We start from the raw sequence: 14402 nt of genomic DNA on the forward strand, positions 1-14402 counted from the left end.
AATGATTGCGATGGTGTCAGGTACAGGAACTTTGGTGAATAAGGAAACCACATCAAAACTGACACCTCAGCCGTGGCAGATCACTGTTACAATTCAGTGGGCTCACATGCCATTGACTTCTCCAAGACAGAGGTTCTCTGCAAGCCATCTGGCTACCATGAGAGATTCGTTCATGAGGCGATCCACATATACAAACACAGAGACAATTTCAATCGAGAATATGGATTCTGGCTCAGCAATCATTGGAAGGACGTAATAAACCATTTCGGATCTTAACTGATTGTTGTTCACGTTTACGGTGACTTTCAGACCACCGTCCACTCACTTGCATTGACTGTGTATTTTGTGTTCTCCACAGGGAATGCATTATTTGCTCCGCTGTGGGTCTCCGTCCACCGCTCTCCCATTGACATGTTTCATTGCTTCTACATACTATTAACATTCTCTCCTATTGTTAATGCTACCCCCTACCCCCTCCCTTTGATGCTGCTAATCCTGCATAATGCATGGGCATAATATGACTTTGAAACCCCCCCAACCACCTCCTACGCATTTCCCATAAATATGCTAAATTCCTATTGATATGCAAATATTTTGTCAAGGCGCTCTTCTTCCACCTCCAACCCAGCTTATATATACGCTCCAAGCTTGGCAGTGTCTCATTCTTCACCTGAAGACGGCTGCTTGCGTTGTAGCTGAAACGTCGTGAGAATTATTTTATTATATTTTATTTTTATTATTTTATTACTTCCCTTCTACGTGACTTTACTGAAAGAACCAAGAAGATGAATCCCTGCAGTCACGAAAGCTTTAAATCGAAATTTACAGTAGGTCTTTTCACTGTGTTCATGGTTGCTTTACATGATAACATGTCACCTGTCCTATTCATGTAACACTTTAAAAGTCAGCAAAAGGGTTATATAAATAAAAATGTATGATGAAACAAAAAGACAAAAACTATTATGTATATATAAGTAAATAGTTTAGTCCTCATTCAGTATCTACTCGGCGCTTCTTGGCTTGTCTCTTGTATTCATTCAATGGAGCATCTCTTGTCACTGTCCAGCAATAGTTTGCAAGTATTCATGGGCTCCATTTGCACTGATAGCGTTTCTCCATTGTTGCAATGTCCTGGTGAAGTCACTCGCCATGCTCGTTGCTCACTCCTTCGCAGTTCGGTGGGGGAAAAATGTAGAAGAGAGTGCAAAAAATGTATATTTAGTGACATGTTGCAACAATGGCTTTTGTATGCCTTGAGGTTTTCCACCAACTCCCTGTAGTTGTCTGCCTTGTTGTGTCCAAGAAAATGTGTTGCCACTAACTGGAAGGCTTTCCATGCCGTCTTTTCCTTGCCACGCAGTGCACTGTCAAATGCATCATCTCGAAGAAGTTCACAAATCTGAGGACCAACAAAGACACCTTCCTTTATCTTAGCTTCACTTAACCTTGGAAATTTTCCACGGTGGTATTTGAAAGCTGCTTGTGTTTTGTTCATAGCTTTGACAAAGTTCTTCATCAGACCCAGCTTGATGTGTAAGGGTAGTAACAAAATATTCCTTGATTCAACAAGTGGTGGATGCTGAACACTTTTTCTCCCAAGCTCCAATGACTGTCGGAGTGATGTAGTGGGAAGCATTTTGGCTGTAGACCAGTGTAATCTTGCCGAGCTGACTTGTGCTTAAGTAAATGTATTATTATTGATTTGAATACAATCCTTAAGTGTGTTATTGAGAATCCAGTCACTTTCAACTAAAATGAAACCGAATTAATGCTTATATCACTGAAGGTTATCAAAATCACATTTACTCCGGTCATATTTAACGATATAGATCTATGTTTCATTAATTCATCAGCCTGCTTGGCACGGCCATTTAGTCAGACTTGCCAGGTATGTATATATGTTGAACTTCTTTCACATCTTACTTAGCCAACTGTGCTCATCGCAGGTGCAGGGGGAAGGACAACGTGCAATGGCTACTTAATAAACCTTGATGAAGGAGCATCGATAAAGCTTGGTTTTATATTTTTCTTTTATGCCAAAGCTTTCTTCACCTCTGAGTCATGGCTGCTGTATGAAGCACAAGTCTGTCAGAGTTTGGTACACTAGGCTATCCGCTGTGACCTCATGCACACCCCCGGCTCCGCAGGGTTAATCGCCGTACTCACATCGCAGACAGCTCGTGAGCGCCTCAACATTGCTCACAGGCGATAGTCCCCGATTTGCCGTTTCGAGTCGCGGTAATCGGCGGAAAAAGTCACTTGTCCAAAAACTTGACAGCCCTTGCTGGGATGGAGCTTCCTGCTCCTGCCTGACTCTGCTTGACAGAAAGTGAAACGGTTCAGCCTATCGATTCTCCCACACCCAACTGCTTCACTGCAGTCACTCTCTCACCAGAGTTCAGGGCTCTTCCGTGTCCCTCTTTTATTACCGCACCACAGGCAATGTCAGTGTCCTTGTGGACGCTGTCATTCCTCTGCCATTCCCAAGGACTCATTCTACAAGATTGACTTCCCTCTCATCCACATTGTGTTCAATAATCGTTCTGTGGGATGCGGCATTTATCTTCTTTTTTCCTAACATTAGATGACTTTGGTTACTCCATCTCATTGTCTATTTTTTTGAAGGTCCGATTACATTTCCCAGTAATAACGACAAAAACCCATCGTAATTATTATCTGCTGTACAATTAACAGTGCTCTTATTGGGATGCCGGTTTGCATTACGGTATTGTCATTTTAAGTGTGATTTACAAAGATTAATGTGCCCATTAAATGCAGATTGAGATGAGTATTCAAATTAATGTCGAACTCTCAAACGAAAAAGAGGTGTATGGTAACTTTGTGACAGTGCTGGTTTGTGGATGCTGGAGAGATTAGTCTTCACATGGTATTTAATGATATTCAAAACAATTTTGCAAACTCCCTACAAAATGAAGTTATTTTGTTAAGTCTACCTGTGACATTATGGCCGCAATTTGGTTGGCTTATACAGCAGAAATACAATAATCTCCGGCGATAAGGGGGGGACCATATGCTATGTAAAATTAATTGCGCCAACGCGGCATTGAAAGGGATTAATCTGCGAAAATGTTACTGATTACAGGGGAAGTGTAACTCTTGACGAAGCGATTCTATTTTACAATAATCAACATACACTGAGGGAAAAAAGTATTTGATCCCCTGCTGATTTTGTACGTTTTCCCACTGACAAAGAAATGATCAGTCTATAATTTTAATGGTAGGTTTATTTGAACAGTGAGAGACAGAATAACAACAACAAAATCCAGAAAAACGCATGTCAAAATATTATAAAATGATTTGCATTTTAATGAGGGAAATAAGTATTTGACCCCTCTGCAAAACATGACTTAGTACTTGGTGGCAAAACCCTTGTTGGCAATCACAGAGGTCAGACGTTTCTATTAGTTGGCCACCAGGTTTGAACACATCTCAGGAGGGATTTTGTCCCACTCCTCTTTGCAGATCTTCTCCAAGTCATGAAGGTTTCGAGGCTGACGTTTGGCAACTCGAACCTTCAGCTCCCTCCACAGATTTTCTATGGGATTAAGGTCTGGAGACTGGCTAGGCCACTCCAGGACCTTAATGTGCTTCTTCTTGAGCCACTCCTTTGTTGCCTTGTCCGTGTGTTTTGGGTCATTGTCATGCTGGAATACCCATCCACGACCCATTTTCAATGCCCTGGCTGAAGGAAGGAGGTTCTCACACAAGATTTGACGGTACATGGCCCCGTCCATCGTCCATTTGATGCGGTGAAGTTGTCCTGTCCCCTTAGCAGAAAAACACCCCCAAAGAATAATGTTTCCACCTCCATGTTTGACAGTGGGGATGGTGTTCTTGGGGTCATAGGCAGCATTCCTCCTCCAAACACGGCGAGTTGAGTTGATGCCAAAGAGCTCCATTTTGGTCTCATCTGACCACAACACTTTCACCCAGTTGTCCTGCTGAATCATTCAGATGTTCATTGGCAAACTTTAGACGGGAATGTTTACGTGCTTTCTTGAGCAGGGGGACCTTGCGGGCGCTGCAGGATTTCAGTCCTTCACGGCGTAGTGTGTTACCAACTGTTTTCTTGGTGACTATGGTCCCAACTGCCTTGAGATCATTGACAATATCCTCCCGTGTAGTTCTGGGCTGATTCCTCACCGTTCTCATGATCATTTAACTCCACGAGGAGCCCCAGGCCGAGGGAGATTGACAGTTCTTTTGTGTTTCTTCCATTTGCGAATAATCGCACCAACTGTTGTCACCTTCTCACCAAGCTGCTTGGCTATGGTCTTGTAGCCCATTCCAGCCTTGTGTAGGTCTACAATCTTGTCCCTGACATCCTTGGAGAGCTCTTTGGTCTTGGCCATGGTGGAGAGTTTGGAATCTGATTGATTGATTGATTGCTTCTGTGAACAGGTGTCTTTTATACAGGTAACAAGCTGAGATTAGGAGCACTCCCTTTAAGAGTGTGCTCCTAATCTCAGCTCGTTACCTATATAAAAGACACCTGGGAGCCAGAAATCTTTCTGATTGAGAGAGGGTCAAATACTTGATTCCCTCATTATAATGCAAATCAATTTCTAACATTTTTGACACGCGTTTTTCTGGATTTTTTGTGTTGTTATTCTGTCTATCGCTGTTCAAATAAACCTACCATTACAATTATAGACTGATAATTTCTTTGTCAGTGGGCAAACGTACAAAATCAGCAGGGGATCAAATATTTTTCCCCTCACTGTATTACTCAAATCTGGCAGATGGGTCGATGTCAAAGGATTTTTTTTTATCCAAGTAAAATTAAAATGCTGAATTATCTTCGACTGAACAAATCAAGCACAGCTAGTCTGTGTAAATACAAAAATATATAATTTAAAAAAATATTACCACCGTGTTTCCCTGCAGCGCCGCCCCTGCGGCTCTACGTGAGCCCCCGCCCACTGCTCCGGGTCGCTGTTTGCGGTCCGAGAAGCGCCAACGAATCTGATTATTGGGTCGTTAAATTATTGGATTTCTGCTGTATTATTGCTGTCATACCTTTATTTAATTTGTATTCATCGATATATTTAAACGCGATATCAGTGTGTGGTTGTATGCTTGTGTTTTGTGTGCATTCGTCAAAATGGAAGGGGATATAAAGCAATCGGTAAATAAAGTTCCCGTGGCTTTAATGTCAAGCAACTAGGAAATAACTCAAAAGACGGACGTTCTTGAGAAGAGTTTCAAGCTATATCAATAGTAAATGTGCAGCTTTATGTGGCAGGGTGGCACAGTGGTAACACTTGTGCCTCACATCAAGGGATCATGTCTCTGTGTGTGGAGTCTGTTCGTTCTTCGCCTGTTGTGCATGGATTTCATCCAGGTTCTCTGGTTTCCTCCCATCGATAAAATCTACAATGTCATTAGTGTCAGCCAAATATCATAATACAGGATCCCCCTGAAAATGAGTCTTCAGACTCGGTGGGGATATATTGGGTGAATAAGTTATTACTCTTCCTTGCTAGCCAGATATCTTGTAAGATGTTTGGGAGTTACCACACTTTGCCCCACAGCGTGCGCCCTGCGGACTCATTGAGGTGTGCACCCATCTATATTGCTGAGTTGATAGAGGTGGAGGGGGGAATAAAAACAACTCGCCAATTTAATTGGCAATAAAGCAGACATTTGAATCACTATCATATCGGAACAACTGAAACATTGTTTCAGCTGCTGATCCAGGAGATCGAACCAGCGTCCTCTGGATTGGAAGTCCGTTGTGATCAAAATGACACCATAGCAGCATTATTCACCTGTGACGGTAAATCGTTTTGATGAATGTAAACATTTCACAGGCAGACGAAATGTTCGGCCCATCTCTTCATGGCGAATGTCACATCGCGGAATTTTGTTTTTGTGCGTGCGTGTGTGTGCGCGCGTTTACTAGTTTCTGGAACTCTGTCCCGGGCTGAAAAAAACCGAGAAAAGTCGCACCATTCAAAGCAGGCGAGCCTGCCTGAGAGCGCGCTCACAGTGATATCGGGCAAGGAGACCGCTGTGTACCCAGCTGCCTCCAAGAAGAGCAGGCAGAGGCGGCACCGGGAAGGCACCGGCTCCGCTCGCAGCATCTGGCGTCACATCCACAGGTATCCGACGGACAAGGACGTGTCGTCGGGGGGAGAGGTGCAGCTGTCCCAGATGCCCACGGCAGATCCGCAGTGCAGCAGCAGCAGCGCGACTTTCATGCAGCAGCATTTGCAGGCTGGCCAACAACACACGTCCACCTCGCCCATGGATCGATCCACCCACCAGCAAATGCTGACTGTCGAGGCGGAATCCATCGCTCGCTCGCCAGATGTGAGTGATCGCTTACATTCTCAAGTTCCTTTCCTCCCAATTTTCCGTGAACCTTACACGTCGAATCGTACGCCCATGTTGAGGACTCGCTCTACCTGACCGACTGTCGTCTCATGCTGCACAATATGTTCAACCGCCGCCACACTGCAGGTCACGTCTCTTTTTGTTCTGCTCCTTCTTACGTCGCACTGATTGTCTTTCGAATTCCCTCCCGTTGTCTCTTTTCCCAAGCTCTTATAACGTTGCCAAGTTCAAGAAACGTGTGTTAACGCTTACCTGTTGCGGCCTTTGACAGTGCTGTTTGATGCTTAATGGTTTGAGCCTTTGGGCCCGTGCTCAGCAACTATGTGAATTTAGTTTTAGATTTTATTCAGTGTGTTTTTTTAATATTTAATAATACACACCCACTGCACCAATGCCATTGCAGACCAGATTTAACCTGCATCAACATTGTAAATAATGCAGTCCAAACTGGAAATAATAGTCACTTAAAAATGCATTGCATCCACATATCTAATGCACATTCATTTCTCTCATGAAGCATTAGCTTGCGGCAGACTTTACCTCAAAGGGCCTTCTGCTGCTCACTAATTGCACAGATTGAAAAAGAAAACATTGCTATTTTAACACCAAAAAAACTGCTTATTGTGCAGGAATTCCTAATAATTTAATTCCCTTCTGTTGCTGATATGTCTTTTTGTTCTAATATAGCATTGCACATTTTTGTTCCTAGGGAAGGGGAGGCAGTTTAGCAAATTTATTTTGAAATGTAATTTTTCCAAAATATTTTAATTGGCACCTTTCATACCTGCACTGAGTTGTTTAACACGTATACAGTATCCCTAAACATTTCTTGGTTGATTATAGGGCTGTAAAACCTTTCAAATGCATAGTACTTGAAATAGCTTGAAGCTAATTATAATTTAAACGGCACTTCAATGTGCAGTTGTGAAACTACGGAAGATATAATATGACATTGACTAATCACAGTATTAACTCATTTGTGCCAATTTATTTTGTCTTTTATATTATGTCTTTTCTTCTCTAGAGACAAAAAAGTAAATATTCTGAAATCGACATTCAGGTAAGCCAAACATTAACCATTTTGACGGTGGTTTTCCCGAATTGTGTGAGATAAACGATTTCTACGTTGTGTATATATTTGTAATCCTCCGTTGTTCTTGTTGTTTCTGCTGCTGCTGCTGCACAGAGGATCATGCACACACGCCAGCGACACAGCGAGATGTTCCAGGAGATGAATCAAAAATTCCAGTCCCTGGAGAGGAAACGCAAGAATCCTGACGACAGCATTGACGTAAGAACAAGACACGCGTGCGAAGTTTGTTGGATTAATATTTTCTCACCTTCCCCCCCCCCCGCGCTCTATTTCAATTGGACTATTGACACCACCCCACCACACGGAAATCTCACAGAGCAATTGTGCCCCTTGTGTCATTGAATGGCTGCGGAAGATTTTTTTTCCACGCAACTACAACCAAAACATATTTCCAGCGGCTTTGTTATTGCTTGATACAGGATATGTCACACTTTGCCACACACTCTGCTGTACGATTGTAGCATAACGGTCAAACTGATGTTTTCAATTCTTAGAGCAGGAATATATCCACATTTAAGTGTGAAACTAAATTTCGTACAATGGCTATTTTTGTCCAGCCATTGGTGATGAAGATGTTGAGACCATCAAATCGCTCGACCTGAGAACTCGGCTTACTCACAAGTTGCTGCCAGATCGACAAAATTGTTCTCCTTCATTTGCTAAGTGCTTTTATTTCTAATTCAAAGCTTGTCTACAAACTGGCTGTTGTAGTGATTGTAGCGGGAGCACACATTTATCTTTTTGCTCCATGTTTTATCGCAGAATTTGTGCTTAAATGTATCAGGCTCAATCATGGTTTTTCATAGTTTATATCTGGTGCTGTTGTGAGTTAAATATTACTGTTGCACATTTTGTTTAAGACACGGTTCCATATTTGGCCTAATTATTTCGAGTGGACCAACTCACAGTGACTTTATGGGCCACAAATTTGAAAACCCGATAACTGCTCATTGTGCAATGTGGATTGAATTGTTAATAGTAGCGGTACATGAATGGCAGTCAAATGCAAATAATATAGCTTGACCACTTCATTTATTCAGCTTCATCATTTTTTTTAACTCACCGATTCAATATATTCTGGGGTGCGTATATGCTGTTCATGTGACCATGTAGCGATGTATTGTAATAATTTGAAACATTAAAGTTAAATGAAATAATTCTTCTCTTATCTGTAATGAGGGTGGATGGGATGAGGTGACAGATAAGTTAATTTTAAAATATAACTAGCGTGCCCTTGGATCACGTAAAATGATCTCAGGATTGCGTTAAGCTAGCTACAGTCTCTCTCGGTTACTCCGTGTTGCATCGTGCGCATGTTGTAGTAAAAGGTATCGTAATTTGGGTTTGACAGAATGTATTCTTTCCTTGGCCTGCTGTAGGCTGCATAACGTGAGGAGGGGCCTCACATTTCCACAAGTTCCCGAACTCTACTTATCTTCCCTCGCTATGCAACGTTTTAAAATATGATCGTAATGAAATGATGCTTAATATATCCCGATGTATTGTTTTGACTCCCCTAATAGTGTGTCAGTGATGAGAGAGTACCGCCACCGGTCCAGGCTTGTGCGTCCCAAGATCTCGTTAGAAATACAAATTTGTGCTAAATGCACCTCTGATACACTGCGGCTTTTCGTCCCGCCGTGGACATTAAATGCGTCTTCACCTCACGCTGGCAGTGGTCTTTGCTCTGGAGATTGTCCGGCAGAGCGTTCCACACAACGTGCGACTGGGCCCGTAATCTGGAAAGTGCGTTGGGCGTACGGTGCTATTGTTGCTGTAAGGTTCCCCGTCAGGCCACATTTAAATTTCGATTAGTCGTGACGTTTAAATATTGCCCCGTGAGTGACCCTTCAGTGCCGGATACTATTGCTCAGGTGACAGTGTTTGTTTAATGTGTGCCAGCCGAGAGAAACAGATTAAAGGTCAGTGGGTAATTGCTTTGCTCTGCAAAGCCAGGAAGTTGAGTAATTAATTGTCTCCTCTAGCTTGTCTCTGGAGAGAGGAGGCGAGAAAACTGTAGTCGACAATTAAAATGAAAGTGGCCATTGTCAAGTTCAGTCCCATTTGTTATTTACGTGGCCGGGTGGCTCAGCGGTAGCGTGAGCAGTTCGCAATTGGAAGATGCTCGTTCAAATCCTCGTTGGTGGTTCACTCAGCCATCTCTCTGGGGTCGATAAAATAGTTGCCACTTTGTGAGAAAGTCAACAGTGGTCGTCCTATGTGTAGACTTGTCTCCGGCCATAGGCAGTTCTTTCAGGAACTGCTGATGATGTCCGTGCATGCACAAAGATATTGTGCTTTTTTATAAATGTTTGTTGTCTTGTTAGAAGGTGATATCACAGAAGTATGTGTGAGCTCCATCCTATTAACAACCTGTTATCCACACGAAGGAGAGTGCACTTCCCTCACACGCTGATGTAGATGCAAACTGAATCAACATTTAACTTTGTAAATCTCAGAACTGGAAAACTTTTATTTTTTGTTCCAAATTAAGTGAAAATATGAATTAAATCATGGCTGGCAGAATCTCTTTGAACAGATAATCTCAGTGCTGTTGTCTCAATGCTTTATTTCCCTGGTCAGAATTATAGTTCACGTAATCGTGCTTCTCTTGACAATATAACTTCCTCCTCTGATGAAATAACTCAATCATAATTGAAGTGGAGTGTCGATTGATGCATTGTCATGCTCTCTGTTCCATTGCAGGTCGTATAGCGCGAACCAAGTTGAACAAGTCATCGTTTGTGAAATGGCAAATGGATTCACTGTTTAAGAGGCACAAGGATATAAACGTTGAGTCACCATTGAACTGCAGAAATTTCCGCATCCTTTTATGTCCATCAAAAAAAAATAAACACTTCTTCTGTACCGACTTTTTGCTTGGGGGTATTGTGTGATCGCAAGAGAATGAGCATGGCAGCAGAGAGAAGAACAAATGTAGCGATGTTAACGAGGTTATTCTACAATTCTCCCTTTTACAACAATGTAAAAAGTAATGTATTATATGTTGATGACCATTGCTTGAATAACAAGGCTTCATGTTGTACATGACACACTATAATGTAACCTCTGAACTACAAACTGGATTTCTTGGCGTTCAGAGACGATATTCAAGAGGTGAGAAGACAGTAAACCACATTGCGCATTAAACATCTGCCCCATATATAGATACGATATGAATATGGAAAACACCAGCTGAAATTAACCAAGTTGGTCCCCAGTTCGGTATATATGTGAATGCTTTAGCTGCGTTATATTTTGTTTTAAAAAATATAACTTAAGCATTGTGTCATTATTTTGGCTGAAAATAAAGACAAAAGGGCTCCGTGTAGGTCATTGTCGGAGGTAGTTGACACGGTTGTGTTTTACCTCGTATTTATTCGTGCGTTTTGGTTCCCTTATTCATTTTAAAATATTAATGTTACGTATACAGTACTGTATATACCTGATTACTATTGCTTTGCAGCTTTACTTTAAAAAACTAAAATTCTTACAAGAAATTCCATCTTCTTTGGGGGAGAAAAATACAAATTTATTACAGCTGCGATTTGCACGGGGCTCTTCCTTGTCTGTGAATAGAGAGGAGTTTTAGTTTTTTTCTCGTTGCATGCTCAAGGACCTGTGTTTTTGTGTTGTTGGACAATGATAACTCTATGGTATGCTGTTTGGAGACTGTACACATCTCTACTTTGCTGTGTAATCTGTGGTCGTAGACATTTGCTTCATTTTAAGCGGAATGGTTTTTACTTTGTGCTGTAATTGCATTTTTGGGTTGTGTGTAGTTGGGCAATTAGTGAATCTCAATCGACTTCAAAAGAAAGCTATGCAATTTTAAGAGTTACTTTCAAATTATATTAAATTTACTGTATACTGCATTGTAATTACATAAATTTCCACTTAAAATGAAGTGAGAGATACAAATAAAATAAACTCAAATTTTTCATTTAATTTTGTTGTCATGTTATTATAAACAAATTAATTTCACAGATGGCTAAATTGGGGGGCTTTTCAAATGGTATAATGGCTTTGCTATATTATTCGGTAAGGCTCTGCAAATGCACGACGTGGAACCTAAGTTCCAAAAAGATGCCTCTTTTTTACATTTAAGTTCAGTAACTTTTGCAGGCATAGGGCCAGATTACCCTCCTTAAAACATGGGTGAAACATTGTTTTGGCAATTTGGCTCATTCTTGACAATGGTGAAAGCAACACATTACTAAATAAATAATGACAATTTGCTCGATTTTTCAAGACCGCAATTTGGCCCCTAAAACTCACGCAGAGACCAGAAATTTCTGCACAGCTGCCTTTTTATAAGTTCATGTGAAATTATCAAATATTTAGGCTATATTACTATTCCAGAAAATGTATTTTAAGTGGGTCCAGAGTAAGCAGGCTGTCTTTCAGCATGGCTGCAATTTTCATCTGTAAATTACACACGCGCATTTGCTTGGGGTTTTAGGACACAAAACACATTTCTTGAGAGCTGCTTTTTGTGTTTTGTGTTGTCTTTCCCCCGCACCTTAAACGAGCACTGGTTGGTTACGTACGGTGCGAAAGAAGTTCAACGTAAATAATGAGCCGTTTCCCACTTAGTCGGTGAATGTGTGAAAGTGGGTTAGGGTAGGCACGTTAATGCATAGACGAGTACTCACTCGTTGAAGATCACAGGACCGACCCAGCAGTTATGATAAAACAAACGAGGGAGATTTCCATGTCTCCTACTGTGCCTCTGTGCCACCCTGACCAAGCTTGCCCATTATTATCAGAATGACTCCCACCTCATGTTGTTTGAAGGAAGCTGCTGCCAGCTGCCAAGTACAGGTGTGTCATTCCTGAGCCTTCTGCACAGAGGCTTATCATGACATTCCTGGAAGCAGTCCGTTCTAGGTCCTCAGCTCTCGGTCCTCCTGTATGACATCAGATGTTTTCCTCCCTAGCCTGTTTTTCCCACATTGGCCTTGTCTGCGAGAGGAGCCTCCTCATAGAATATCATCCAGATGTCTGCTAACGGTAAACACCTCGTAACTCAACATGGATGAACCCAAAATAAATCGCAGGCATGCCAGTATTAATTGTCTAGCTCGTGCAGGTTAACCACATTTTGCTAGGACATAGACGAGACAACATGATCATGGCCAAAAAAAAATCTTGAGCAGGGTGTGACTGAAAGTTGTCAAATGTGTAATTACAGAGTTGCACCGCTAATGATGATGCAGTGAGACTGCTTTAGATTGAGACTTCCACATGGTAACACCGCTCTGCCGAGGGAAGTCTTCCACGCTTCCGCCAACCGCCCCATCACTCGTTTGACGGCAAAGAGTGTTTAGCGACGGAGTACATGGATGTTTTTGTTTTAGTAAGTGCTGATGTTAAGCCCTCTTTATGGAAGGTTGAGTGATTGCGGTGGATTATTGCGTTAGCATAATAGGTACAAATCTCCAGGTCAACTTATCCCAAAATAACCGTTATTATATACTGTATTGCCCTGATATTATCCATATCTGCATTGTATGGAAATTCCTTTGATGGAGTCAAGGTGTGTGCTACCTCCCAACTCAGAGGAGGAATCCGCAAGCTACTTACAGAGAAGGGATGTAACTTCCACCCTTCCAGTTTCCTAAACCATCCCAAGGTGACATGTGGATAAGGGCAGTTCCTGCTTCTCGTTGACCTTTATCTTTAAACCTGATCCTGGGGGTCAGATTGGATCATCATTCTTCCTCTTCATGATGATCAGATAGGTTGATGGTAGTGGTTATTTTTTGTTGTATGTTGAACTTCTTTCGCACCATACATAGCCAACCGTGGTAATCAGAGGTGCGGGAAGAAGGATAACAAAAGAAAGGGCAACTTTATGCAAGGTTCCCCTCGCTTTATGCAGTAGATGCATTCCAAAAAAAGGACACAAAGCGAAACCGGACGAGACGGCTGCCTGCTGAGTAGTGCTGTCATATGATGTAATTAATCCCACGACAGGATGAATAATCAATGATGTACAATGTGCAGGCCCATTTACAGTGATAACCACTGCTCTCCACATATGTAGTGACTTAATCGGAAACACTAAGAGTTGGAGGCACTCTGTTTGTTAACACGCACCAACGGGTTAACACTTCCAAATAATCCGTCTATAGTTGACTACGGTTCCCAGTCAGGACAGCGGGTTGACTGCCTGACTGGCGACGCCGAGATGATGAAGACGGAGACGACGAGAAGAACGGTGAAGACTCCGGCAGCACGACGGGGATCACACTCCAAACGACAGCCGCGAGGTCCCCTCCCGGGGCCCCTCTTATACTGTCACGTGGCCTGGCTCCATCCCCGGCCACGCCCCCTTTCTAGAACCTGCCCGAGAGTTCCTGGTGTGTCCCTTCCGTGACCTTTCCCGTAGATCCCCCTCTGGTGTATCACGTGGCCTGTTGCTGTCAGGGCTGCTGTAAGCTGCAGATCCCCTTCCCCGCCAGCAGCCAGCGCTATGCTGCTACATAGCTAATTCTATGTCACTACATCGTAGACCGATACACTACACACTACACGCAACAAACAAAGATCCCCCATATAGCCTTAACATACTTTTGGGGCAAGTCCAATTGGAATCGAGCTTGGGTGTTCAGGTTCATGGCAAAGTGTACTAACCACTGTGTCGCCACTCCACCATTTCAGGATGCACAGTGACCAGTGTGGTAAAGTATGGTTAAGCAACCCCCGATAACCTCATGAAGAAGGGCCATTTCCCAAAACGTCAATTATATATTTGCTTTTATTTTAAGGAATTATTGTTGAAGAGTGTGCTTGTGTTTTTCTTGTTGCATTTACTTGTACACCACTGCGAACGCAGTTCTGTTCAGTTTATTTGTAAGCACCTCGTGAGGTAAGAGGCTTTTGTATTAGGTTTCATCAACAAAGCATGAGTTCCCTGGCAAACATACCATTCACAACAGGTAAG

The 14402-nt window shown here is 42.4% G+C and overlaps 1 protein-coding gene across 6 annotated transcripts in view; it reads left to right on the plus strand.

Moving 5' to 3' along the window:
• The window catches only part of LOC133350367 (adhesion G protein-coupled receptor B1-like), a 196710-nt gene extending 185315 nt beyond the window's left edge, over window positions 1-11395 (plus strand). For all 6 annotated transcript variants that reach the window (XM_061564674.1, XM_061564679.1, XM_061564677.1 and 3 more), the window contains 4 exons: window positions 5927-6336; window positions 7385-7420; window positions 7547-7651; window positions 10160-11395. In XM_061564674.1, the coding sequence (XP_061420658.1) occupies window positions 5927-6336; window positions 7385-7420; window positions 7547-7651; window positions 10160-10168 (560 nt within the window). In that variant the 3' untranslated portion in view covers window positions 10169-11395. The remainder of the gene's footprint in view (window positions 1-5926; window positions 6337-7384; window positions 7421-7546; window positions 7652-10159) is intronic.
• Window positions 11396-14402: the final 3007 nt, after the last annotated feature.

The sequence above is a fragment of the Lethenteron reissneri genome, chromosome 33, assembly GCF_015708825.2.
Source record: "Lethenteron reissneri isolate LAM-NWPU_2019-01 chromosome 33, ASM1570882v1, whole genome shotgun sequence".
Lineage (NCBI taxonomy): Eukaryota > Metazoa > Chordata > Hyperoartia > Petromyzontiformes > Petromyzontidae > Lethenteron > Lethenteron reissneri.